Genomic DNA, 27,219 nt, shown 5'->3' on the forward strand with positions numbered 1-27,219 from the left:
GGCTCCCTTCTGTTCTGCTGAGCTTTTCAATGACTTGGACACACAAGGTGGGTCTGGAACAGAGGTTGTCGTCAAAGAAAACATATTATTAAAATTAATTCTATCTGTTTCTTTTGGCTTTTTTTTTTTTTTTTAACGTAGCTACCAGAAAATTTTAAACTCATATATGTGCCTTGCATTATATTCCTACTGGACAGGGATGTTTAGAAGAAAGTCCATTTGAGGCAGGAATTTGGTTCCTTTTTCCAAGCAGATGCTGTCACAGGGCACCTGTAATATTTCCTTAACTGAGTACAGTATAAAGTAATAAACATCACGGCTTTAAGAACTTAAGAAAAGCCTTGCTGTGGAGGAGCATGACCAGCAGGGGGCACCAGTGTCTTTCTTTCTGAACTAGGCAGCTGTCCAAACCTGGCTCTCCCAGCCTCCTTTTCTTCATCTCTGAAAATACTGAAGTTGTCCAAGATTTCATTCTACTTGGATCCATAGTCAACACCCATGGAAGCAGCAGTCAAGAAATGAAAAGACACGTTGCACTGGGCAAATCTATTGCAAAAGACCTCTTTAAAGTGTTAAAAAGCAAAGATGTCACTTTGAGGACTAAGGTGTACCTGGTCCAAACCAGGGTATTTTCAATCCCCTCATATGCATGCAAAAGGTGGACAATGAATAAGGAAGACTGAAGAAGAATTGACACCTTATAATTATGGTGTTGGCGAAGAATATTGAATATACCATGGACTGCAGGAAGAATGAACAAATCTGTCTTGAAAGAAGTGCAGCCAGAATGCTCCTTAGAAGCAAGGATGGCGAGACTTCATCTCACATACTTTGGACATGTTATCAGGAGGGACCAGTCCCTGGAGCAGGACATCATGCTTGGTTAAGTAGAGGGTCAGGGAAAAAGAGGAAGACCCTCAATGAGATGGATTGACACAGTGGCTGCGACGTTAGGCTCAAACGTGGCAACGACTGTGAGAATAGCAAAGGACCAGGCAGTGTTTCGCTCAGTTGTACATAGGATCGCTGTGCATCAGAACTGACTCAAGGGCACCTAACAACTGGAGATGGTGAGTATCGGTGAGGAAGCACAGGTGAAGGTGTACAGACCTGGGAGTGGTAGCATGACCTCAACATTTCAGACACACGCTACAGACGTCTGAAGCAATGAATGGAATCAGTCGGGCAATTCTGCTCTCACCTCCTCATTTGTTACCCTGAAGCTATTGTCAGCCCGCCTGAAAGTGCTGCGTGAGGACTCAGAAAGGAAGGCACTGGCGCCCCCTGCTGGTCATGCTCTTCTACAGCCAGACTCTCATTCCTAGCGAAGAACCAGCTGTTTTCCTGATTTTTCGGGCTTTCAGCATTGTAAACGGAGTGTAGCATTTAAAACAGGATGAAAAGTGAAGTATTCTATCAGTTGACTCGTTGCTCTGTACACATACACCCAAGCAATTGTTTTACAAATATTTTTACCAAATTGACTTTCTTTTTAAAACGATACGGCCAATAGAGTGGAAAAGGCAGTTTTTTAAACTGGCATACTAGTCCAAATGCTACTACAACTTGCAACTGTGTTGTTGATAGTTGCCATCGAGTCAGCCCCAGACTCCCGGTGACCCCATCCCAACAGGATTGGACTGTTGAGATCCAAAGGGTTTTCACTGGTCACCAGACGTTTCTTCCTAGTGCATCTTAGCCTGAAAACCTGTTCAGCATCATGCAGGTCACCACTGACAGGCGGGCGGTGGCTGCGCATGAGGTACACTGGCTGGAAATCAAACCCACCAACTAGGTAGACACGGTGAAAATGCTCCCTCCTCTCAGACAGAGTAGTAATGCCTCCCCAACCAGGTCAGCCGTGAGCTAGGACTTCACAGACGTAGAGATTGGCAGGTCTTTGTTAACCACAAAGGCTATTCAGTGCAAGGCAGTAGCAGTCATTACTCTAGCTGCACGTCATGACCGATTGTTCCAGGCGGGGAGACGAAGGCGTCTCATTTGACCCCCAGGCCTGAGAGACAAAGCAGATGCTGGTGGGCTTAGTTCAACAGTTTATAAAAGGTCCTGTGGAAAGGGCACCTTTTCTAATGCACACCCAGGTGCCACGGGGGCTAGTAGTGACCCTGGGTGCTCCAAAGCTCCTGCCTTTCCACTCTGCCTCAAGCCGTGGTGCCCAAAAAACACAAGTTCGAATCCTGACTTTACGGGGGTCAGGGGTGAGCTCAAGCTGTCAAATTCACGGGCTTCCCCTGTATAAGGTACAACAGGTAAGTAAGACATTCCTGTTGACTTGAGTGCCGGAGCACTGGTCCCCGAAGCAGAGAGCTATCCAAAAAAAAAAAAAAAAAATCCACTGCCTTGAAGTTGATTTCGACTCGTAGCGACCCTGTAGGACAGAGTAGAACTGCCCCAGAGAGTTTCCAAGGGGTGCCTGGTGGATTCAAACTGCTGACCTTTTCGTTAGCAGCCTTAGCTCTTAACCACCTTGCCACCAGGGTTTCCCGGAGAGCTGAACATGAAGGCAAATCATTGTTCGGCTGTCTTACATCCACAGAATCAGCTCTGGGGTTGTGAGTTGGGTGAGTTGAGCATTGAGCTTCCCCACTTGGAGGATCTACCTGCCCAGGAGACCAGAGCACCAGAGCCCTGACACCCTCCTCTCCACAGTAACCAAAAAAAACAAACCCATTGCCGTTGAGTCAATCCCAACTCATAGCGACGCTATAGGACAGAGTAGAACTGCCCCATAGGGTTTCCAAGGCTGTAATCTTTACAGAACCAGACTGCCACATCTTTCTCTCTTGGAGTGGCTGGTGAGTTTGAACTGCCGACCTTTCGGTTAGCAGCTGAGCACTTTACCACTGACCATCTACTTTATCAAGCATGATGTCCTTCTCCAGGGACTGGTCCCTCCTGATAATATGTCCAAAGTATGTGAGACGAAGTCTTGCCATCGCCACCTCCAAGGAGCATTCTGGCTGTACTTCTTCCAAGACAGACTTGTTTGTTCTCGCAGTCCATGGGATATTCAGTATTCTTCGCCAACACCAAAATTCAAAGGTGTCAGTTCTTTTTCTATCTTCCTTATTGATTGTCCAATGAATAAGGCAAATCAATAAACCTTAATGCTTGTTTATTGAGCACCCTAGTTTCTCTTGCTACGAATTGCCATCCTATGCAAGATAATAAATTTTCTTTGATGTCTAAGCTAGTTGAGTCGAGATTCTTGATTACTTGCAGGTAAAGGTCTCCTGACTGGAGCAGCCATCCCTGGAGAGGTGTGTTCTTCTTCCTATTTGGACCAGGAGATGCTTCATCTTTCAAGGTCACTTCTCGGGAGCTCTGAGCCCAGCCAGACTGTGCTGACATTTCCAAGCTGTGAAGGTGCCCTGTGTACCCCCCAACCCCACCACCAGCCCTGTCAATTGTTCCCAGCATGACTGCGGTTCCCTTTAGCAGAGGGTCTGTACTGCTGTTCGTAGAACAGGGGTAAAACTCAGGCCAACCAAAACGGGGTCCCTCGGAGAAAACAGCAGCTCATGTGGTCACTGCGAGTCAGCATAAATCTCTCCACAGGGCAGTTTGAGAGTGTGTGCAAAGACTCAAAAATGAAAATGCTCGCCGTGGTGTTGTTTATAATAGCAAAAGAGGAAGAAGGGAGAAGAGGGAGAGGAGGAGAGAAGAAGAGAGAAAGAAGGAACGTATGTATGTGTCCATGTATAGATATAGGTATACATGATATAAGGAGCCCTGGTGGCACAGTGGTTAAACCGCTTGGCTGCTAACCAAAAGATCAGCAGTTCAAATCCACCAGCCAATCTGCAGGAGAAAAAACCTGGCTGGCATTCCGCTCTCATAAACAGCCTAGGAAACCCTATGGGGCATTTCTGCTCTGACCTATAGGGTCACTCTGAGTCAACTTGACAGCATCTGGTTTGGTTTTGGGTTTTTTAATAAATGATATAGCTACAGATACGAATATAGGTATAGGCATACAGACAAGGATATGAATATAGGTATAGGCATACAGACGAGGATATGAATATAGGTATAGGTATACAGATGAGGATATGAACATAGGTATAGGCATACAGACAAGGATATGAATATAGGTATAGGCATACAGACAAGGATATGAATATAGGTATAGGCATACAGACAAGGATATGAATATAGGTATAGGTATACAGATGAGCATATGAATATAGGTTTGGGCATAGAGGTAGAGGTCACATCTGACCCAAGCCATGGCCTTTTCAGTCATCTCACATGTATGCAAAAGCTGGATAGTGAAACATGAAAACAGAAGAATTCAAACTTTAGTGTTGGTGAATATTCAGTAGACCGTGGACTTCCAGAAGAACAAACAAATGAGTCTCCGAAGAAATACAACCAGAATGCTTACTTCGAACACGTCATCATGAAAGACCAATCGCTAGAAAAAGACATCATGTTTGATAAAGTAGAGGGTCGGCAAAAATGAGGAAAATCCTCAAGGAGATGGATTGACACTATAGCTCCAATAATGCACTCAAACATACCAACGACCACGAAGACAGCTTAGACCTGGGCAACGTTTGTTGTGTTGCATAAAAGGTCGCCATGAGTTGGAGTCATCTTGACAGCAACTAACAAAAACGAATCAATCCTGGTAGGTGCCAATAATTAAAAGTGATAACCTCTGTACCACAATTTCTCAACCTCATCACTACTGACATTTTGGACCACATAATTCTTTGGGGCTGTCCCATACACTGTAGGATCAGCAGCATTTCCGGGCTCTGCCTACAAGATGCCTCCTGGTAAAAATCAAAAATATCTTCAGACATTGCCCTGGAAGGACAAAATTCCTCTCCCCTTCCCAGGTAACAACCACTGCCCTAGCTGGAAGGCGTTATAGGTGATGTTTTACTTTGATTTTAGTACATCTGCCCATTTTTTAATTTTTTTTCTTAAAATAAACAAAGTATTTTAGTGACATAAAAAATTTGGTGTTCCTTAATGTCCCATTGCCTGTGCTGTCAAAAAAATATGTGTGTGTGTGCATTAGTTTGTTGTTGTTGTTGTTAGGTGCAATCAAGTCAAATCTGACTCATGGCGACCCCATGTGACAGAGTGGAACTGCCCCGTAGGGTTTTCTAGGCTGTGATCTTTACAGGAGCAGTTTGCCAGGCCTTTCTCCCTTGGAGCATACTAATGTGAATAGCTTTTCACATATAAATATATTTAAACAAAATGCTATTCACACTTATATTTACAGACAAGTAAGTTAATTTTGGAGCCCCGGTGTGCTCAGCTGCTAACCAAAAGGTCAGCAGTTTGAACCCACGAGGGGCTCCTCAGGATAAAAGACCTGGGGATCTGCTCCTATAATGATTACAGTCTAGGAAGCCCTACGGGGCAGTTCTCCTCTGTCCTAAAGGGTCACAGTAAGTTGGAATCCACTCGATAGCACACAACAACAAACTCATTTTCTGCCACCTGTCTGTCAGTTTGTCATACTATCGCGGCTTGTGTGTTGCTATGATGCTGGAAGCTATGTCACCAGTATTTCAAATACCAACAGGGTTGCCCGTTTTGAACAGGTTTCAGCAGAGCTTCCAACTTAAGACAGGCTGAGAAGAAAGGCCTGGCAACCTACTACCAGAAAATTAGCCAATGAAAACCTGATAGATCACAATAGAATATGGTCTTACTTGCTTGCTTTGGACATGTCATGAGAAAGGATCAATCTCCAGGGGAGACATCATGTTTGGTGAAGCAGAGAGCCAGTGAGGGCAAGAGAGACTCTGGGGGAGATGGACTGGTACAATAGTCACAAGGATGGGCTTGAATATGCTGGCAATTATGAGGATGACATAGGACCAGGCAATGTTTGTTCTGTTGTGCGTAAGGCCGCCATGAGTCAGAGTTGGCTAGACTGCATGCAGCTAACAAACAAAACTAATTTTATTACAATTTTAAAATAGTTATGAAGAGAATGAATATTGACTATCCCATGGACTGCCAGAAGAATGGACAAATCTGTCCTGGAAGAAGTACAGCCAAAATGCTCCTTAGAAACAAGAATGGCCAAGACTGTGTCTCACATACTTTGGACATGTTATCAGGAGGGATCCGTCCCTGGAGAAGGACATCATGCTTGGTAAAGTAGAAGGTTAGTGAAGAAGAGGAAGACCCTGAACAAGATGGATTGACACAGTGGCTGCAAGGATGGGCTCAAGTATAACGATTACAAGGATCGAGCAGGACTGGGTAATGTTCCATTCTGTTGTACTTGGGGTCGCTATGAGACGGAACCAACTAGAAGGCACCTAACAACATGAAGAGAACACTCTATACAAAAAAAAAAAAAAAAAGGTCCCCCCAAATGCCAATGTTTCTTAAGAGCCTGTAAAATATTTAAAACCTGTGGACTAGGCATTGGGATTTTAGGTATATATCTTAAAGGAGCACTCCTTAATATAATAATTGCTTCGAAAATATTTTGTTTGTTTTTGCAAAGTCATTTACAAAGCAAAAAGTTTAAACACTCTAAACCCAACACAAAGAAACTAATTACGGTACATTCCCTTGATAGACTATAGCCCAGCATTAAAATGACATTTACAAAATGTTTATCACAATATGGGGAAAGCTTTCATTCCATATTGTCACGTGAGTATGTCGCACAACCCGTAGCAGGTTAACAACGGCAGCAGCATAAGGAATCCTGTGCATCAAACCGGCTGGAAGAAACGCAGCAAGATGTTAAAAAGTGATCGTTAATGGGCAATGGAAACATAGGCGAATTTTTCCCTCTACTCTTCAAACATTTCCCAATTTTCTCTGATAAAACATGCATCAATTTGTAGTGACAGAACAGTAAAATTTATTTTTAAAAAACCACAAATAAAAATGTGCCCAAATTTCAGGTAAGAAATATAATACCTTTATATTGATCCATACCCAAATTTCCTTCCATATGATAAAAATTACTTTATTCAAAAACTAAACATATTCAGAAACTACAATAGAAACCAAATGGGATTGTGTCTACCTTCATCAGCTCTGGAGAGGATAACATTTAAGAGTGATCAGTACGCAGAGAGAAGGGCGGTGGTGGTTCGGTGGTAGGATTCTTGCCTTCCATGCTGGAGACCCAGGTTCAATTCCCAGCCAATGCACTTCATTACACAGCCACAACGCATCTGTCAGTGGAGGCTTGCGGGTTGCTGTGTTACTGAATGGGTTTCAGTGGAGCTTCCAGACTAAGACAGACTAGGAAGAAAGGCCTGGCAATCGACTTATGAAAATCAGCCAGTGAAAACCCTATGGATCCCAACAGTCCAATCCCACTGTGCATGGATGGGGTCACCATGAGTTGGGGGCCAACTCCACGGCAGCCAACAGCAACAACGCTACACAGATTGTCAGAAAAATGTTGTACGTAGTAACATGATACATTACAAATGGAGAAAGCTTTTCTGAAAAACAAACCGGACAAACTTTTTCCCAGCCTAGGATCACGTTTTTCTAAAACAGAGGGCCTGGGTTTAGCAGAGAAAGCAATTGGGGTTTGATTAGAATGAACGAGGCAAGGATAGATTTCTGCGATCTCATCAATTTCGGCCTAACTTGTTTACATTCACCAAGGGTCATGGATCATTCCAACCAGGGGAAGCACAACCATCTCAGACAAAGGCAGCTGTTCTCGTCTTTATGAGGCAATATTTGCCCAACCTGGCCATTCCCAGCTGGCCCCGATGAGACCTCTTGTTAGCGGCTCCCCCGTCTAGATCTTACAATAGACCTCAAAGAGGGAAGCAGCTGCATGCATTCGGTAGAAAATAGAAAAGGGCATGGCCAGGTTGACCACAATTATCCAAGGTTCAAAGCCAAAGACGATCTCCTCCAATCCGTTGTCATACTCTGGACGGCAGCCAAAGGCGGGGGGTATCCAAAGCTGTAAGACAGGGGAAGACGGTCCACCAAGGTCACTTCCTCAAGGTCACTTCCTCTCCACCACCACCACTCCAAGGGTGAGCCGCCTCCCAGCACCCTGGAGGACCCACACAACCCCAGGCACCAGGTGAGCCAACCTGACCCAGTGAGACTGAGTCTCACCTGTCGCGTGGTAGGCAAAAATAAGGGATCTCAGCATTTCACAGCATTCCCGTCTCCACAGAGCCCATTACATCCATCGGGCCCACCATGATCCGCCCCTCTCCCTCACCCACCCACACAGTTGGTCCTGAATGAAGGCTTCCAAACCCACCCAGTTCTCTCCATCCCCAAAGCCCTCACCTTGGTCCAGGCCCCAGTGTCCCCACCTGCGTGGCTGCAATGGCCCCCAACCATCCCTCGTCCACCAGGGGGCGCCTCTGATCTACCCCATGGGTAAAATGGGTAGAGCTGATAAAGCATGATCTGATCTCCTCACTCACCTGCTTCTAATTCTCCCATGGTTCCCCACTGCCTTCAAGAGAAAGTCCGCATTCCCGCAATGGTCTGACCCCGTCCACTTTGCCCTGCTCCTTCCTCACACCCTTCCCTCCGGCCTCCCCAGCAGGGGCATAGCAGTAATGGGTCAGCAGAAACATCTTAGCCCCTCTTGTCCAGCTGCCTTGGTCAGGCACCTTTCATATTTGTGGCACCTTGGAATGTCGCTCTGTGCCTCATATGGTGCCCCCTTGGACTCGGTCGAGGGGCAAACTCCCCTCTCTGCCCACCCTCACTAAGCCTCTGCTCCCCATGCTGCTTGCTCCCGAAATGTATCTTCCTCTTCGGAATCCCCAGGGCTTCGCTCCTGCTGCATTCTCTGTCAGGAACTCCCCACCTTTCTTCCTCTGCTGAATCCTGCTTTCTTCCCAGTCCTGAGACACCACTCCTTCCAGGAAGCCCCCCTTGATCTAACAAGTCTGGGTGAGACCTCCTTCCATGTCCTCACCAACCCCCTGAGCTATCCTCCCTCATCACTCACTGCCAGCAACAAGGACCTCCATGGATGGTAAGTTCCACAGGCAGCCAGGAGGTGAGCTGCCCAGTCTCTGGGCCTCCGTAACATGCATGGGCTCAGCACAGAGTAAGGGCCTCACGATAATACAGGAATGGAGGATCTGCAAGATATCCCCATTTTACAGATGGACAGCCTGAGGCTTAGCGTGGTAACGTAACTTTCCCACAGCCACATAGGACACCTGTGTAACTCCACCTCCAGTGCTCTTCCCACTCCTGCACACAGCCAGCTAAGGAAACAGACGTGGGGGGTGGCCACGTGGTGCCTGGGCTGGATCAGAACTCTGGATTTCTGACCCCACTGTCCTTTCCAAAAGCCTTCACGCCTGCACTGAAGACCGACTTGCAGGGGGCACAGCACAGCCTTCAGAGCCGTGCACCACTGTTTAATGCTGGTTAGCGGGTGCTGTTTGCCATTCCAAGTGCCAACATTGCGTGACTGTCCCCACGGCTCGGCTCCAGCTCTACAACCAGCACAGCTGAGAGGCCCCAGTGTCCAAGCTGTAAAGGCCACTTGGCTCCCGCACCTGTCTTTAAACACCAGCATCGATGCCTGGAGACCCAGCCATGTGGGTCCAGGCCAGTGAGTTCTGTGGTCTTATTTCTGGCTTATCCTTGGCATGGAGATGCCCGCCCAGGCCTGACCACATCCAGCTGTGCAGGGGAGGAGTCACCTGCGTTCATGCCACTAATCGACTAACTTAACCTCTTCAAGCCTCGGTTTTCTCATCTATAAAATGGGAATATTAACACCTGTCTCATCATAAAGGTAGAAATTTTTTTTTAAATTGCCTTCAAGTTGACTCTGACTCATAGTGACCCCATCTGTTACGCAGTAGAACTGTTCCATAGGGTTTTCTTGGCTGTGATCTTTATGGTAGCAGATCGCCAGGCCTTTCTCCCATGGTGTCGCTGGATGGGCTCAAACCACCAACCTTTAGGTTTGCAGTTGGCAAAATCACTCACGCCACCCAGACTCTTCAAAGGCAAGCATTGTTGGTGTTGTTGTTAGGTTCAGTTGATTTGGTTCTGACTCATGGCGACCCCACGTGACAGAGTAGAACCGCTCCTTAGAGTTTTTTTGGCTGTAATCTTTACAAAGTAAATGGCCAGGTCTTTCTTCCATGGAGCAGCTGGGTGGGTTTGAATTGCCAACCTTTCAGCTGGCAGCCGAGTGCTTAACCATACACCACCAGGGCCCCTTAAGGTAAGAATATTCACTTTTATACTTATTTATTTACAAGAACAAAATGAGAGCTAAGTTTACAGACCTAAAGCACCGAATCTGCTGTTTTTATTGCTCACATACCTACACCCTGGTCAGGCTCCCTCTCCCTTTGCCGCTGTCAAGTCAGCCCCTAACTCACGGTGACTCCATGGAGTGAGACCCTTGTGAACCACAAGGTTCTCATTGACTGATTTTCAGAAGTAGCTCACCAGGCCTTTCTTCCTAGTCCTTCTTAGTCTAGAAGCACTGCTGAAACCTGTTCAGCATCCTTGCAACGGGCAAGCCTCCAATGACAGACGAGTGGTGGCTGAGCACGAGATACGTTGGTCAGAAACGGAGCCCCAGTCTCCTGCTGGAAGGCAAGGGGCCTACCCCTGAACCATCACTGCCCAGCCTCCTCCTTTGTTGTCATCACGTGCTGTCGGGGTGAGTCCAGCTCTTAGTGACCCTACAGGGCAGAGGAGAACTGTCCCATAGGGTTTCCTAGGCTGCAGTCTTTACGAGGGCAAATCATCAGGTCTTTCTTCCCTTGGAGTGGCCGGTGGGTTAGAACCGCCCACCTTTCCATTAGAAGCCGAGTGCTTAACCATTGTGCTACCAAGTTTCCTCCCTCCCCCTTTAAAAAAAAAAACCAAACCAAACCCATTGCCATCGGATTGATTCTGACTCAGAGTGACCCTACAGGACAGAGTAGAACTGCCGCATAGGGTTTCCAAGGAGAGCCTGGTGGACTTGAACTGCCGACCTTTTGTTAGCAGCCAAGCTCTTGTGCAGCTCCTCAGGGCTCCGTCCTAGGCTCAGTTCTCCTTTCACTCTGCACACTTGTGCAACTTTCTCCACCCCCTAGTGGGGTGGGTCCCTTTTAAGCTAGCCTCCAGGGATCCCCACCTCCTGGGCTTCATGCCCTGTGGAATCCTCTCCCCCTGAGTGCGGGCTGGACCTAGGACTGGCGCCGAACGAACTGAACACGGCCAGCTGACGGGCCTGCATTTTGTTCATATGCTCTTGCAAGACAGGAAGCCAGCTACCACGTTATGACCTACACTATGAAAAGCCACGTGGCATGGAGTTAGGGAGGTCTGGTCTATGGCCATCTTACCCTCCATCCAATAACCCACCAGGAACAGTCCTGCCAACTGCCACTTGAGTGACCTTGGTGTACGATCCTCCCCACCCAGTCCAGCCCCAGCAGACAGCTTGATTGCAGCCTGAGAAGAGTCCTGGAGCCAGGGACACCCAGCTAAGCTGCGCTGGAATTCATTCCTGACCCACAGGAAACTGTGAAATGATAAACGTCTGTGGTTTTAAGTCACTCAGTCTTGTGGTAATTTCTTACGCAGCCCTCTGTGACTAATACACACGTTTTCATGGACATCTACATATAGAATCTCTCTGGTTTAGATCTCCACCCCTCTGTGTTCTTCTGTGACTCTGAGAGGTTTTCCTGCTACTATTCCAGCTGGTTCTCCACCCCCACCCCCCAACCTGCTCCTCTTTCTTGCTCAGCCTTTTACTCTTGGCTGGTCCCAAGGCTTGTTCCTGGGCCCCTCCTCAGCTCTATACACATGACACCTGGATGATCTCACTCAGTCCCTGGTTTTAAATACCAACTACTGGCCTATGGGAGCCCTGGTGACACAGTGGCTAAGATCTCAGGCTGCTAACCAAAGGTCAGCAGTTCGAATCTGCCAGGTGCTCCTTGGAAACTTCATGGGGCAGTTCTACTCTGTCCTATAGGGCCGCCATGAGTCAGAATCGACTCGACAGCAGTGGGTATAGGCCTGTCTGCCAAGGCACCTCTGGGTTGGTTTGAACAGCCAACAACTTGGTTAGTAGTCAAGTGCTTAACCAACCACACCACCCAGGGCTCCTTACACGGCAGAGCTGACCTACACATCTGCCCATTGGCTGTGTCCACTTGCCTGTCTCAGAGACCCTAAGCTGAACATGTCCAGTACTTCCACTCTGCCCCCCAAACCTGCTCCCCCTCCAGAGCTTCCAGTCATCGTAAATAACATCACCATCTACCCAGGACCTCAGGGCAGAAACCCGGGAGTCCTCACTGACAGCACCCCCCGTCACCCCCACATTTACCTGCTCGCCAGCTCTGGCTGACGACTTCCAGAATATTATGGAAGCTCTGTCCCCCTAGTCACCACTGTAGTCCTGGCAATTCCCCTCGTCACCCAGACACAGCAGGAGCCTTCCTCACCTCTCTGCACCATCCTCCTCCCCTCCATCTAGTCCCCACTTGCAGCCAGAGGGGTCCCCTTAAGATGTGAACCAGGTCCTGTTATTCTCCAGCATAAAACCCTCTAACAGTTTCCCATTGTGTTAGAACTACCAACTGGTGTTCAGTTGATTCCAACTCATGGTGACCCCATGTGTGTGAGAGTAGAACTGTGCACCACAAGGTTGTCAATGGCTGTGACCTTTTGGAAGGAGATTGCCAGGGCTCTCTTCCAAGGCACTCTCTAGGTGGACTCAAACCTCCAACTTTTTGGTTATCAGCCAATTGCATTAACCGTTTGCACCTCCCAGGGACTCCCGCATTCAGCTTAAGGCCTAGTTTAAGGCTGTGTGTGGTCTGCTCAGATGCACCCTCAAGTTTATCTCACGCCTCTCTCGCTCTTGCTCTCCACATTCCAGCCGTATGGTGCCCTTCCAGTTCCCTGGATACATCCAGCAAGCCCTGACTTGGTTTGCGTCCATGCCTCATCCCTGAAGACCGTAGCTCTGCCCAGATGGCCCCCCACCTACTCCCACAACTATCCCTTCCTCAGAACCCTGATGTCCACCCGGCACCCCGAACTTCTCTGTCATCACGCCCATTTTTTTAGTGCCACATCTTATGGAAACTCAGCTAGCTTTTCTATCCGCATCTCCGTTTGAGTGGAGTCCACCACCATTGACCTGGAAGTGTGCACCAGCTGCTCCCACTGGAGCCACAGCACGGCTGCTGATACTTGAGAATGAAGATTCTTGTCCTCTGCCTGAGGGCCTTGACACGACACCGGGTCAACCACCAGGTTCAAAGTGCTGCCACTGAGTTGCCTCAAGACCATCCTAAGGCATTGATCCACCTGCGATGGTGTCATGCCCGCTCACTCCTCAGTAAACTGAGGCAGTGCCGGGGGCCATCAGGGGACTGGGGCACAGAGACAAAGGGACCAATCGCATCCTCCCCTTGGACTGAGCCCTAGCCCTGCTTTCGGGTCCAACAGACCACGGTTGCCATCTGGACCCCAGGATGCAAGCACCTCATCTGCTGTTAGATTGAATTGATGCATTTGAATTACGGTGTTGGTGAAGAATATTGAATATACCATGGACTGCCAGAAGAAGGGACAAATCTGTCTTGGAAGAAGCACAGCCAGAATGCTCCTTAGAAGCAAGGATGGTGAGAGTTTGTCTCATGTACTTTGGACACGTTATCAGGAGGGACCGGTCCCTGGAGAAGGACATCATGCTTGGTATATTAGAGGGTCAGTGAAAAAGAGGAAGACCCGCAGTGAGATGGACTGACACAGCGGCTGCAACAAGGGGCTCAAACATAGCAACAATTGTGAGGATGGGGCAGGACATTTTGTTCCCAACAGCAACGGGAACTAAAACACCCACCACTGCTGCCCTGGTGCCAGCTCCCGTCATTTTCTACCTTGCCGGCTGCAGAAGCTTCTATCCTTCTCTCTCTCTCTCTGGTTCTACCTCTCCCAGTCCTTCCTGCGCACTGCTGCTGGAGTGATCATTCCAAAGAACAAGTATGAGAGGGTCTTCTACTGCCTTCAGCATAAAGACTGAGCCCTAGCCCGGCTTACGAAGCCCTGCCTGGGCCAGACCCCATCTAACTCCATCCTATTTCCCACTCTGCTGCCCTTCTTATCATGTACATAATTTATGCTATACCACTAACCACTCCAAATACATGTCAAGGTGACCCTTGCCTCTGTGCCTTTGCACATTATTTGCCCCCTGCTCAAAATGCTGTTCCCTGCCTTGACCACCTGATGAATTTCTAACCACTCCTTGAGGCTGAAGCTGACAATATTGGTAACTGACCCTACAGACTTTTTCTCCTTTGCTACCTTCCACCATAGAGGTTGGAAAGTAAGCTATCCACTTCTACAGCCTCCCTTGCAGCTAGGTGTGCCCAAGTGACATGGCTCTGGCCAAGGAGCCGTAAGAAGAATTCTGCTGCATCTTCTGTGACAGGTTTTGCTTTCCAGATTAAAGGCAGAGGCATTGCTTGACCCATTCCTTCTCTTCTTCCCACCTTCAACCCAGAAGTGATGCCTGGAGCCATCTTACAACCATGTGGCAACAAGCCAACTACACCAAGGATGGGAGAGTGCAAAGATGAGCAGTGCCTGGACCCCGGATGATGTAGTTCCGCTGCCAGGCCAACACAGAGCAGCCTATCTCTGGAATTCTTGTGAGATAATTAATTGTCTTTAAGGCTTAAGATATTGTGGGTGGTGCAAACCGTTCACCAGCCTACTAACTGAAAGGTTGGCAGTTCGAGTCCACCCAGTGGTGTCACAGGAGAAAGGCCTGGTGATCTACTTTTTAAGATCACAGCCGTTGAAGACCCTATGGAGCAGTTCAACTCTGAGACATGTGGGGTATCATGAGTTGGAATCAACTCAGTGGCAATGGGTTTGGGGGTTTGTTTGGCCAAGTTTTCTATTACTTGCAGCCGAAAGCACTCCTAGTTGATACTAGCATCCCCTTCTCACTGGAGTCCCTCCCCAGATCCAGCTCCCATTACAGCTTGTACATCCTCCTGTCCCAGCACTTGGCATACTCACTGTGTTGTATTTTTCCTTGTCTCTCTCCCCAGCTATGTTGTTATTTTATTGCCGTTAGTTGGTGTAGAGCTAATTACAACTCATGGCAACCCCGTGTGTGCAGAGAGAACTATGCTCCCTAAGGTTTTCAAGGCCATGACTTTTCGGAAGCAGATGGCCAGGCTTGTCTTCCAAGACATCTTTGGGTGGGTTCGAACCGCCATCTTTTAGGCTGGTAGTTGAGTGCTTAACCATCTGCGCCACCCAGGGACTGTGGCTATACTGTTAATATACTGTGTCCTTTTTGAGGAAAGAGAGTGAGTCTTCTTACCTGTAATCTTTAGTTCCCAGCCCAGCCCCTGGCATACAGCAGGTATCAATCAGTAAGTGGACTTGCAGAATATATGACCATGTCCTAACCTCATGTTTTAACCTCGCACTTAAATTATTTTATTACAAGCTGCCTTCACTCCTTATTGGAAAGAGGCAAAGAAAGTAGATTGATTTTTAAAACGATAACTTGATGCAAATTACCGAAATATTGCAGAGGAACAAAAATGCTGCAATGTTCTTTAGGACTTTTCTCTTGGTGATGCCCTGCAAGAAATGGGGGCAGCAGGCTGGGCCTGGGGCCCCCTCCCAGCTCCTCTCCTCTTCCTCCTTGCCATGGCCTTCTCTCGAACATGTATTTCCATTGACCACATGTGTCATCTCCCCATCTTGGGACACCTCCTCCCCGGCCACACCTCCACTCTTGAGGCAGGAAGAAGCGAGGGAGATGGTGTTGCCATTGCAGACAGTGACCACCCGAAGGGTCCTGATGTCGTCAGAGAGGTTCTCGGGCTCCTGGTGAATGGACTCAATGATGAAGAGGTTCTGGATGTATTTCTCAACAATCACCAGGATGGAGTAAGGCAGGTTGTACCAGGTGTATGGGGGGCAGTCCTCTGCACAGAGAGTGGCTAAGATTGAGCCCCAGGAAATGAGCCAGGAGCCGGAAGCCGTGCCCACCAAGAGGTCTGCATCCAGTTTACGGGCTGGGTTTTTGGACTCGTCTAGTGATTTCTCATTGGTCCTGTAGATCCGGATGCCAACCAGCCCTGCAGCTCCCATGAACATGAGCAAGACAATGGCGTACAGGTAGAACATGATGAGCGCTGACTCGCTCTTGGTTTTGGACCGTCCGATGCGAATCATGTACACCACCACAACCCCAATGGTGGTAGCCAGCGCAGTCAGGCCCAGGACCGAGCCCACCATGACCCCGTTAAATTTGAACTGCATCTTCGGATGCTGATGGCTGTCCACTTTGCGGCCGATGTTCTTCCACAGGACGTAGAGCATCGTAGAGGCCAGAATCTGATACTCTATGTTGAAGGGGTACAGGTAGTAGATCGCTTGTGAGACGGCCGAGCAGAGAGTCGGGAGCGTGCAGTTACAGTCAGGTGCGTGGTCATCTAGATCTGGAGAAAGAGGCAGAGCACGTGGAGGGTCGTTAGCACGCTCGGTGGAGGGGTGGGGAAGCACAGGGCAAGGCTCTCCCTCTGGATTCATGTGTGGATTTTCCCACCGAGGGTAAAGCTTCATTTTAAGTCCTATTTCATGTTTAATATCATGGCTAAATGGAGAGTCATAAATCTTCCCAAAAGAGTATTAAATACATAAATCACATTTTATCCATAGATTGAAATAGCATGCATCCATTATAAATTTACTTATTAACTTGTAATGATGATCACAAGATACTGTTGAACAACAAAAGCAGGTTGCCAAAGAGGATATAGAGTATGACTTTGCTTTTGTAAGGTACAGATATATAGATGATAAACCAAAACCAAACCAAACCCACTGCCATCGAGTCAATTCTGACTCATAGTGACCCTATAGGACAGGTTAGAACTGCCCAATAGAGTTTTCAAGGAGCACCTGGTGAGTTCGAACTGCCTACCTTTTTGGTTGGCAGATGTAGCTCTTAACCACTAAGCCACCAGGGTTTCCTATACAGACGATAGATAGGTAGATAGGTGATAGACTGGCCTGAGGTTGCGCAGGTGGGGTAGAATTACAGTATGTTAAATCTTCTCTACCTGTCTACCAGTTTGTCATACTGTGGTGGCTTGCATGTTGCTATGATGCTGGAAGCTATGCCACCATTGTTTCAAATATCAGCAGGGTCACCCATGGTGGACAGGTTTCAGCAGATAAGGAAGAAAGACCTGGTGATCTGCTTCTGAAAATTAGCCAACAAAACCTTATGGATCACAACAGAACATCATCTGGCTGCTTGCTTTGGACACGTCCTCAGGAAGGATCAATCGCTAGAGGAGGACGTCGTGTTTGGTGAAGTAGTGGGCCAGCAAGGGCAAGGGAGACCCTGGGTGAGACGGATTGCTACAGTAGCCACAATGACGAACTTGACCATGCCAGTGACTGCGCAACATTTCGTTCTGTTGTGCATAGGTGGCCATGAGTTGGAGTCAACTCGACAGCAGCTATCTATCTATGTTAAATCTGGCAAGAGCCTTGGAAACTACATGGTCTAGTTCCCCTCATTTTGCAAACGAGACAAGGGAGGCTCAGACAGGTTAAATGGCTTCCAAGGATCACACAGCCAGTCAGTGGCGGGATCAAGACCCCGGAGTCATCCAGTTCCCAGTTCTTTGGACTTTCCCTACCCACACTCTCCTAGCCCAAATGTTCTAATATGGAAATGATAGATTGTAAATGCTAAAGAATTTTGGAAGAAAATATAAAAATTAGTGCTATAGGCTCTCAAATAGGAAAAAGATGGAATAAAAATGGGCCAAAATGATAAGCCAAAAACCAAACCCATTGCCGTCGAGTCAATTCTGACTCATAGAGACCCTACAGGACAGAGTAGAACTGCCCCACAGGGTTTCCAAGGAGCACCTGGAGGATTCGGACTGCCAATATTTTGGTTAGCAGCCATAGCACTTAACCACTATGCCACCAGGGTTTCCATAAGCCAACTACAGTTAAATAAAAAACTTCAAATGAACTAAAACTAATTAACCACAACCTACCATTAGACTTCTGTGGATTTTTTTTTTAACTCTGCTTTTAGTAGAAAGAATTGGGTAATAGAGGCTTAATTAAAAACGAAAACAACCGCCAATCTTCCATAGCTGAAAACAAAGACATTCATTTTCATACCAGTCTGGACCGTGAGAAAAATGATAACTTTTCGGTCTTACATGCCCCTGTGTCGCTGAAGAAATCTTTCATTACGCTCAGCACATCCTACTTATGGAGATAGGAGGAGAGACTCAGGAGGCTGTGTAAGACTTTCAACAAGAGAGGATTGTCTGGCTGATGCAGAGTTACCGGGACCTTGCAACTCTTTGGCACCTGCCCCTCCATCTCTGAACACTCTGGTCTCTGCAGGTTCCCAGGATGTTCCAACATGGCGGAGGGACAAGTCTCACCACTCACCTATCGTTATGTTCCCAAAGCCCAGCGTGATGAGCCGTTCCTTGTGCTCATTCAGTTGGTGCTTTGACTCATTCAGGACACTGTTGGCCCAGAGAAGCAGGTTGGTGAACACCGAGTGGATCACCCCAAACCTGAAAAACACAAGGAACTGTATACCAATGTTTGTGGCAGCACTTCTCACAAGAGCTAAAAGGTGGAAACAATGGAAATGACCACCAACGGATGAACGGATAAACAAAATGTGGTACATGCAATGGTATATTACTCAGTTGTAAAGAGAAATGAAGTCCTGATGCATGCCAGCACATGGATGAACCCTGAAAGTATCACGGTGAGCAAAATAAGTTGCAAAAGGACAAATATCTTATGAATCTCACTTATATGAAATAGGCAAACATATAGAAATCAAAGCTTATTAGTGGTTACCGGGGTGGTAGGGAGGGAGAAAGGGGGAGTTTTTGCTTAAGGGACACTGAATTTACGACCATGGTGATAGGTGATCTGGGAAAGGATAGTGAGAATGGTTGCACAACGTGAAGAATGTAATCAATGTCACTGAATAATACATGCAAAAATTGTTGAATTGACAAAGAAAAAATAAATAAAACAAGGACTCAGTTTTTGAGCTGTTCACAGGGAGGCCCTGGGAAAACTCCAAGTCTTGATGGGCTAAAACAGCAACATTGCATACACACTCGAAGCTGTGAATCGGGTTTAACCTGGCAGCTGAAGCTCGGGGTGGGTCTCCCTGTCCGGCTGGGAAGGGCATTCCAGGGGACCTTCTAAAACCACAGAGTCTTGGCATGCTGCCTTAATTTTGAACCTGCCGGTAGCCAACCATTATCTACAGGACATCAAAGAAACTAGGTCTTGGAAGCAGGGCTACAGGAATTGAAATTTACTGAAGCAAGCAATACCAACCCTGCCATACCCCAAACCCTTTCAGTACCTTCCAGTGGTCAGAGGAGAGACGAGAACAATGAGGAAGGATGAAAGGCTTCGTTGGCGATCTGGAGAGTGGCCAACCCAATAATCATCATCCATTCCCTCTACCTTTCTACCTAGCCCTAAGGACACCCAAACAAGCTGGAGACTCACCGTCTAGGCTCCTGTGCAGCTAGCCATGGCCATTGTGGCCAGTGGTTTGTAAGGTAAAGTCTATTGGGCATTGCTGAAAACTATTTGCTGTCTTGATGAAAAGGGTAACAGTGAGAGGAGCCCTTCCCACCTTTTTTCTACCATGAACGTGAACATGAAGGCTGGCGCTGTGGCAGCCACCTTGTGACTATCACGTAACCAGCATGGGCTGAAACTCCAACCCATTAAAGATGGCAGAGTGGAAAGCTAGAAGGAGCCTGCTCGGTAACAACATTATTGAGCTGCTAGAGCCTCAGATACATTCGAGAATTAGCCGGTGGTCACACAGAGAGTAAGTAGCTGCAGCAGGATTTGAAGAGTTCAGAAGCAGCAGAGTTTTCTAGTCTGGCTCCAGAGCCTTGCTCTTGCCTCTGTACCATGCTCCCTCCTAATGCCAAGAAGAAAGCAGAAAAAGGGAACAACGTGGAAGGCAGATGCTGGGTCTGGAAAACAGAAGAGAGGATTATGGGGAATGTGGTTCCAATGGAGTCACTCCCTGCTTGCAAACATCCAATGTCTCCCCATGTCCACAAGTGTAAGATGAATTGGCCTCAGTAGTTTGCATGGCATTTAACACTGTGCCTTGCATGTAGCAGGTGCACATACCTGTTGATTTGGCAGAGGCACTCCTTAAAAACTTACAGGTAACTGGTCATCACTAACTTGCAGGGCACAGACCCAAAGGAAGCAGGCTCCCTCGGCTCTAACCAAGAGAGTGCCTGTCCATTACCTGCCTGCAGGGTCCTCTACCTTGACCTGCCACTCCTTTGAGTTTCAACCCCAGCCAACCCTCTGAGGAGACCCTGGGTGGTGAAAACAGTTAACACGCTCAGCTGCTAACTGAGGTTGGAGGTTCGAATCCACCCAGAGGCAACTCAGAAGAAAGGCCTGGCAATTTACTTCTGAAAAATCAGCAATGGAAAACCCAGTGGAACACAGCTTTCCTCTGACATACATGGGGTCACTGAGTCAGAATCAACTTCTTGGCAAGTGGTTTACTGGTTGGCCCCTTGGGGCTTCCGAAGCAACCGCAGGCTAACCCTTTCCTCGTTGGAACCCTGGCTTCCTTGGGCAGCTGCATAATATCCAGTTACAACTGGAAAAGGAAACCAAACCCCGGGGCATTTGAGTCCCTGTTTGCCCGGCTGTTTGCCCCTCGGGCTTGCCCTGTGGCTATAGAAGACAGCCAGCCCTCCCTGAGGCATCTGGAAGGTTTTGTACGGAGCCTTTGACGGCTCAGACAAAGCCCTTCGCCTCAGGCCAGCTGGCTTTTCTTTTACTCATAATGCCCACAGCTCCCCTTTCTTCTCTTCTCTGTCCTGGTGCAAATGGCTTTGTCCAAACCAGGGCCCCCTCAGCTCAGGGCCAGAGGCAAGGCCACTCCCAACAGCCGCCATCTCCCTGCGGGCTAGCAGACCAGCACCGGTGTGATCAGGAAATCGTTCCACAAGCTAAGGACAGCCGTCATCTCCTCAGGCCAAGCTGCCTTTCTCAAACTTGGATCCCCTAACCCCAGGCCCCAATAAGGGATGGCTCGCACAAGCTTTATTCATTGCAGTGTGGATTCCCAGCTCTCCTTCCAGAACTACCATTATTCTGCTATGGATTGAACTGTGTCCCTCAAAAATATGTGTTGTCATCCCTAATCCCCATACTTGTGGAGGAACCCTGGTGGCACAGTGGTTAAGAGCTCAGGCTGCTAACCAAAAGGTCAGCAGTTCAAACCCACCAGGCACTCCTTGGAAACTCTATAAGCAGGTCTACTCTGTCTTAAAAGAACTGCTACCAGAATGCTCCTTGGAAGCAAGGATGGCGAGACTGTGTCTCACATGCTTTGGACGTGTTGTCAGGAGGGACCAGTCCCTGGAGAAGGACATCATGCTTGGTAAAGTACAGGGTCAGCAAAAAAGAGGAAGACCCTCAGCGAGATGGATTGACGCAGTGGCTGCAACAATGTGCTTAAGCATAACAACAATTGCGAGGATGGTGCAGGACCGGGCAGTGTTTCATTCTATTACATAGATAGCGTTGCTATGAGGTGGAATTGACTCGACAGCACCTAACAGCAACAACAACAACACTCTGTCCTGTAGGGTTGCTATGAGTCAGAATCAACTCCACGGCAATGGGGTTTTTTGTTTTATACTTGCAGAGGAGTGCTGATGGCACAGTGGTTAAATGCTCCGCTCCTCACCAAAAGGTTGGCGGTTCAAACCCACCAGCCACTCCACTGAAGAAAGACGTGGCAGCCTGCTTCTGTAAAGATTACAACCTTGGAAACCCTATGGGGCAGTTCCTCTCGGTCCTATAGGGTTGCTATGAGTTGGAATCAACTGAAAGGTTTGGTTTGGTTTTACACTTGTGGATGTAGACCCATTTGGAATAGGGTTTTCTTTATTATGTTAAGAGGCCATTACCAGTGTAGGGTGTGTTTTAAGCCAATCACCTTTGAGATGTAAAAAGAGCAGCTTAGGCCCTGAGAAACAAGCACCGATGGGGGAAGACAGATGCCAGGCCACATGAAAATCACCAAGGAACCCAGAAACAAAAGTAGAAAAGAGAAAAGGATCTTCCCTCGGAGCCAGCTGAGAAAGCCTTTCCAGAGGGCCGATGCCCTGAATTCAGACTTTTAGCCTCCCAAGCAGTGAGAACATAAATTTCTGTTCATGAACCCCCCACTTGTGGTATTTCTGTTACAGCAGCACTAGGGAGCGAAAACATCCTCTGAACCTCGCCGTTGGAAAAGGGAAAGGGCTCAAATCAGTAAGGGGAATTCTCAACTCAGGAGAAAACTTCCTAAATGTACTAAACACCTGGGATTGTGGGAGACTGGCTCGAAAGAGCTGAAGAAAACAGTCCAGACTTGGCAAGCTCAGAAGCCTCCAGGAGCTGGCAGGAAATGTCAACGAATAGAGCAGTCCTGGTGGCACAGCAGTTCAGCTCAAGGCTGCCAACTGAAAGGTTAGCAATTCGAGCCCACCAGCTGCTCCTCAGGAGAAATGACCTGGTGATCTGATTCCGCAGAGATTACAACCTTGGAAGCCCAATGGCAAAGTTCTACTCTGTCCTATAGGGTCAGTATGTGTCAGAATAGACGGGAGAGCAACTAGTTTTTTTTTTTGTAATCTTTACAGAAGCAGATTGCCAGGCCTTTCTTCCAGGGTGCCACTAGGTGGGTTGGAACCACCAATCTTACAATTAGTAGCTGAGCACAAACTGTCTGTGCCACCCTAGGGAACTTATGTTATGCCTCATGTCGATTACCTCATTCAATCCTCAGGAAAAGAAAAAAAAAAAAACCCTTGCCGTGGAGTTGATTCCAACTCTTAGTGACAGAGTAGAACTGCCCCAAAGAGATTCCAAGGAGCACCTGGTGGAATCAAACTGTTGATCTTTTGGGTTAGTAGACAAAGCACTTAACCACTATGCCACCAAGGTTTCCACAGTCCTCAGAGGCAGGCTATATTATTGTCACCATTTTACAGATGAGGAAACTGAGGGTCAAAATGGAAAGATGTCTAATATGGCAGAGGCGAAGTTCAAACCCACATCATCCTACTTCAACAGCTGTCTCCCGGAAGGGGCCAGAGTAGAGGGGCTCCTCTCCGGCGGGGACAGATGGGAGAGCCCGTCTGAGTTTGTATAATTCAAAGCAAGATGGCACCGATGAGCTTCGCTGGCTCTAAGCAAATGCCAAATTCAAAGCATTCCAAAGCAGTTACCCACTCTTTTTTACCTTTCAAGTGTTTTGAAAGACTGGATAATATCTTGTGCGTGCCCCCAAAGAAAATATACCTAGACGGAAATAAAGGAAGAAAAGAAAGATACATCAGTGGGAAACCGTCATTATCTTTGCACCCTTGAGAAGCTGTAAAACCTAAGGAAAAGTTGCAGGAAAACACTGGGGATATGGGTCACCTCCCAACCCAAGCAAGGCAGATCGTTATCCTTATCTCTGGTATCAGAGCCCATCTGCTATGGTGGACGGGCTCTCAGAGCTCTGAGGGTAGAAGGTGGAAATGGTGCTGCAATTGATTGGCAATGTCTGCTGTGGGATGGGAGGGGGTGTGGAGAGTGGCAGCCAGCCAGTCATAATCCCTGTTTTTCAGGTTTCACCCAAGAAACACCCACAGAACAGTTACTGTGTGCCAGTGACCAGAAACCAAATGTTGAGGACTTTAAGTGAAGAACAGAATTGATTCAGGCGAGCCTTTTATCTCACTCTTCTACACAGGCTACCCAAACCCCTGGATGGTTCAGTAATGCACTTGGCTGCTAACCAAAAGATTGGCAGTTCCAGTCCAGCCAGAGGCACCTCAGAAGAAAGGCCTGGCAATCTACTCCCAAAAAATCAGCCATTGAAAATCCTATGTTCAGAAGCCATGGTCGGAGGCTTGGGGGGAGGGGAGGACCAGAGTGGGGAACTGCCCCGGGCATAAGTCTACAGAGGTGCCAAATGAGGTGTAGAATAACATTCCGAAGTGCCACAAATACAGAAGGCACCTGACTGAGACAACAGGACAAGAGGGGAGAAGGTGTTTCTGGGTTTGCGTCACCTCTATCAACATCTAATTGTCTTGAGATGGAGGGAGTGCACGGTTTAGAGATTGCCCCTGGGTGCTCATCACTGTAGCCACATCCTTGGCTGTGGAGGCTGGATGAACCTTCGAAACTATTGCCCTGAGATAATCTTTAAACCTTAAACCAAAAAAAACCCCTAAAGTCTTCTTAAAGCCAAACAAGAGTTTAGCTTAACTAGTAGAAAATGTCTGCCTTGACCGTTATGCTTTTTTAAGAACTATCTCTATAGGATCATACTGACAAGAGCAACTCTAAGGATTCGATAGGAAATTTAGGGGGCGGTGAGTTTATATCAACGGGGGAGGGACAATTCAGGAAGAGGGTGAGCATGGTTGCACAACTTGAAGAATGTAATCAATGTCAATGAATTGTACATGTAGAAACTGTTGAATTGGTGTATGTTTTGCTGTGTATATTCTCAACAACAGCAAAGTAAATGAAATTTTAAAAAATAATAAAGAGATCCTTATGGAGCACAGTTCTACTCTGACACACATGGGGCCGCCAAGAGTTGGAATCAACTCAACAGGAACAGGTGTGGTAGTATACCCAATGCCATGACCATATAGTAACCAGTAGCAATACAGGGTAGAGGTTGTGCACGTGGATACTGGTATCCTACATGCAAATACTGAGTCCCTTACTGCCTAGCCTCGTGGTCTTGGGACTTCAGGAAACCTTTCTGTGTCTGTTTTCCCATCTGTGAAATGGGTATGAAAATGGTACCTACCTTGGAGGGTGATGAGAGAAACTAAATGAAATAATCCATGCAAATGAATTCAAATGGCGCCAGGAGCTTCTTAAGTTCTCAGTCAGTGTTTGCTACTATCAACTTACTCATTCCTTGACATTGATTGAGCACCTATTGTACACTGGGCATCATTATAATTTCTATGTTTTGGACCATATTTAAGACACAACACATAATGAGCACCTTCTATGTGCCCTATACTGGTGGGCGCTTCGTACATTTATCTCGTTTAATCTGCGTTCTCCAATGATGAAAAGGAGATACGTAAGAAGAAAATCAGACACCATGACATCAAATATCCTTTCACATATTACCTCTTCCATATTGGTTTCACCTAAGAGTTCTGTCCTGCTCAGGAAAACACTTCCAAGGCAAAATTTGTGACCACTGCCTGTCTCTTGAAACATGTAACAATTTACAAAATGGGGACAGTAGTGATTCCTTAGGAAAGCTGACGTTTAGCCCAACAATGGGGAAATCGTTTCATAAATTATTATTTATGAATGAATTCTAAGTCAGACAGCCATTAAAGTGATGCTTTTTATAAAGACTACATGGTAACCCAAAGCAAGGTATATGATTATTTTTTTTAGTGGCAAAGTTCAGGATAGAAAATTCTGTACTTTCTATATGAAACATTGACAAGAATGTACGTACATATAGAAATGGTTGAAATGGCAAATGTTTTGTTATTATATTTTACCACAAGTTTTAAAAATTACGCAGAAAATCAAATCCTTCCAAGCCTTCTCTGGGGGATCCTGACTTGGCAGGCTTTCCTGAGTCTTCCTTTGTTATACATCCTGCCACACGAGATTCCCACAAAGACGCCAAGGAGACCCGTAGTCTCATTTTATACTGCAGGAAGCTGAAGGACCCAGCTTCAGAGACAGACTCAGGCTCACCTTGGACTTGCTGGGCAACTCTGCAGCAGCTGGTGCTGCCCTTCGCTTGCTAGATGTCTCCATGTTACAGATTTTTACAAGTTCAAGGCAGCATACCCCCCGGGATACACTAGCCTTGTGGTGACCCCGTGCGTGTCAGAGTAGAACTGTGCTCCATAAGGTTTTCAGTGGCTGATTTTTTGGAAGTAGGTCGCCAGGACTTTGTTCCGAGGTGACTCTAGGCAGATTTGAACCACCAACCTTTTGGTTACCAGTCAAGCACATTAACCATTTTCACTACCCAGGAACTCCTTAACAAGAACTAAAAAAAACCAAACCAGTTGCCGCCGAGTCAGTTCCAACTCATGGTGACAGCCGGTGTGTCAGAGCAGAACCGTGCTCCACGGGCTTTCAGTGGCTGTAATCTTTTGGAGAGGATCAGCAGAATTTTCTTCCAAAGCACTTCTGGGTGGATTTGAACTGCCAACCTTTTGGTTAATTGCCAAGCGCTCAACCATTTGTGCCACCAGGGACTCTAACAGGAGCAAAGACAAGACAAAGAAGCTCAATGTGGTTTACCTGCAAGAGGGTATGTACTGCGTGAGTAATGGGGAAAACCCCTTCAGTGGCTGATAAGCATTCCGAAAATCCAACGAAGTATCCAATTTTAAGGCATCCTAGGATGATGGTGATGACTGAAAACAGTGAGATACTACCTAAATTTGAGGGAAAAACACACACACACGTAAATACACAACGATGTCATTTCAAAATAACTTGCTAATACATTATACTACTGGCCTGAGAAACAGAAAACCAGAAGACAGGTATTGGGTCCTGTGCATCGTCGTACCCACCAACACGCCCATCCCAGGATCTCATACTCAATGCATATTCCATAAAGCCTGGGTTGCTCGACAGAAGTCCTCTAGAAGCTTCTCCAGAGCAGGACAATCTGAGAGCATCATCCTCCTACTGAAAATCTCAGTTGGCTTCCTGGTCTCTAAAGAATAAACCTCAGCTTCTATGCACGCCGCCCAAAGCCCTTCACAACTGGTATTGTTGTTGCTAGCTGTTGTCAAGTCCACCTCGGCTCATGGCGACCCCATGCACACCAGGATCAGACCATTGTGATCCATGCGGTCTTCATGGGCTGATTTTTGGAAGTAGGTTGCCAGGCCTTTTTTCCTAGTCTGTAAGCTCCTCTGAAACCTGTTCCGCATCCTAGCAACATGCGAGCCTCCACTGAGAGACGGGAGGTGGCTACCGTGGAGCTGCATCGGATGGGAATGGAACGCGGGTCCCAGCCAATACACCTCATGCACAGCCACCACCCGTCCGACACCAGAGGCTTGTGTGTTGCTAGGATGCTGAATAGGTTTCAGAGGAGCTTCCAGA

General features: G+C 47.4%; 1 protein-coding gene across 1 annotated transcript in view; it reads right to left on the reverse strand.

Annotated features, from left to right (window-relative positions):
• Window positions 1–7,684: 7,684 nt before the first annotated feature.
• Window positions 7,685–27,219, reverse strand: part of OTOP1 (otopetrin 1) — a 33,235-nt gene continuing 13,700 nt past the window's right edge. The window contains exons 2-6 of the mRNA XM_064286324.1: window positions 26,401–26,537; window positions 23,342–23,400; window positions 18,469–18,599; window positions 15,550–16,478; window positions 7,685–7,948 (exon numbers count right to left, since the gene is read on the reverse strand). Coding sequence (XP_064142394.1) covers window positions 7,778–7,948; window positions 15,550–16,478; window positions 18,469–18,599; window positions 23,342–23,400; window positions 26,401–26,537 — 1,427 coding nt within the window. The 3' untranslated portion in view covers window positions 7,685–7,777. The remainder of the gene's footprint in view (window positions 7,949–15,549; window positions 16,479–18,468; window positions 18,600–23,341; window positions 23,401–26,400; window positions 26,538–27,219) is intronic.

This window comes from Loxodonta africana, chromosome 5 (genome assembly GCF_030014295.1).
Source record: "Loxodonta africana isolate mLoxAfr1 chromosome 5, mLoxAfr1.hap2, whole genome shotgun sequence".
Lineage (NCBI taxonomy): Eukaryota > Metazoa > Chordata > Mammalia > Proboscidea > Elephantidae > Loxodonta > Loxodonta africana.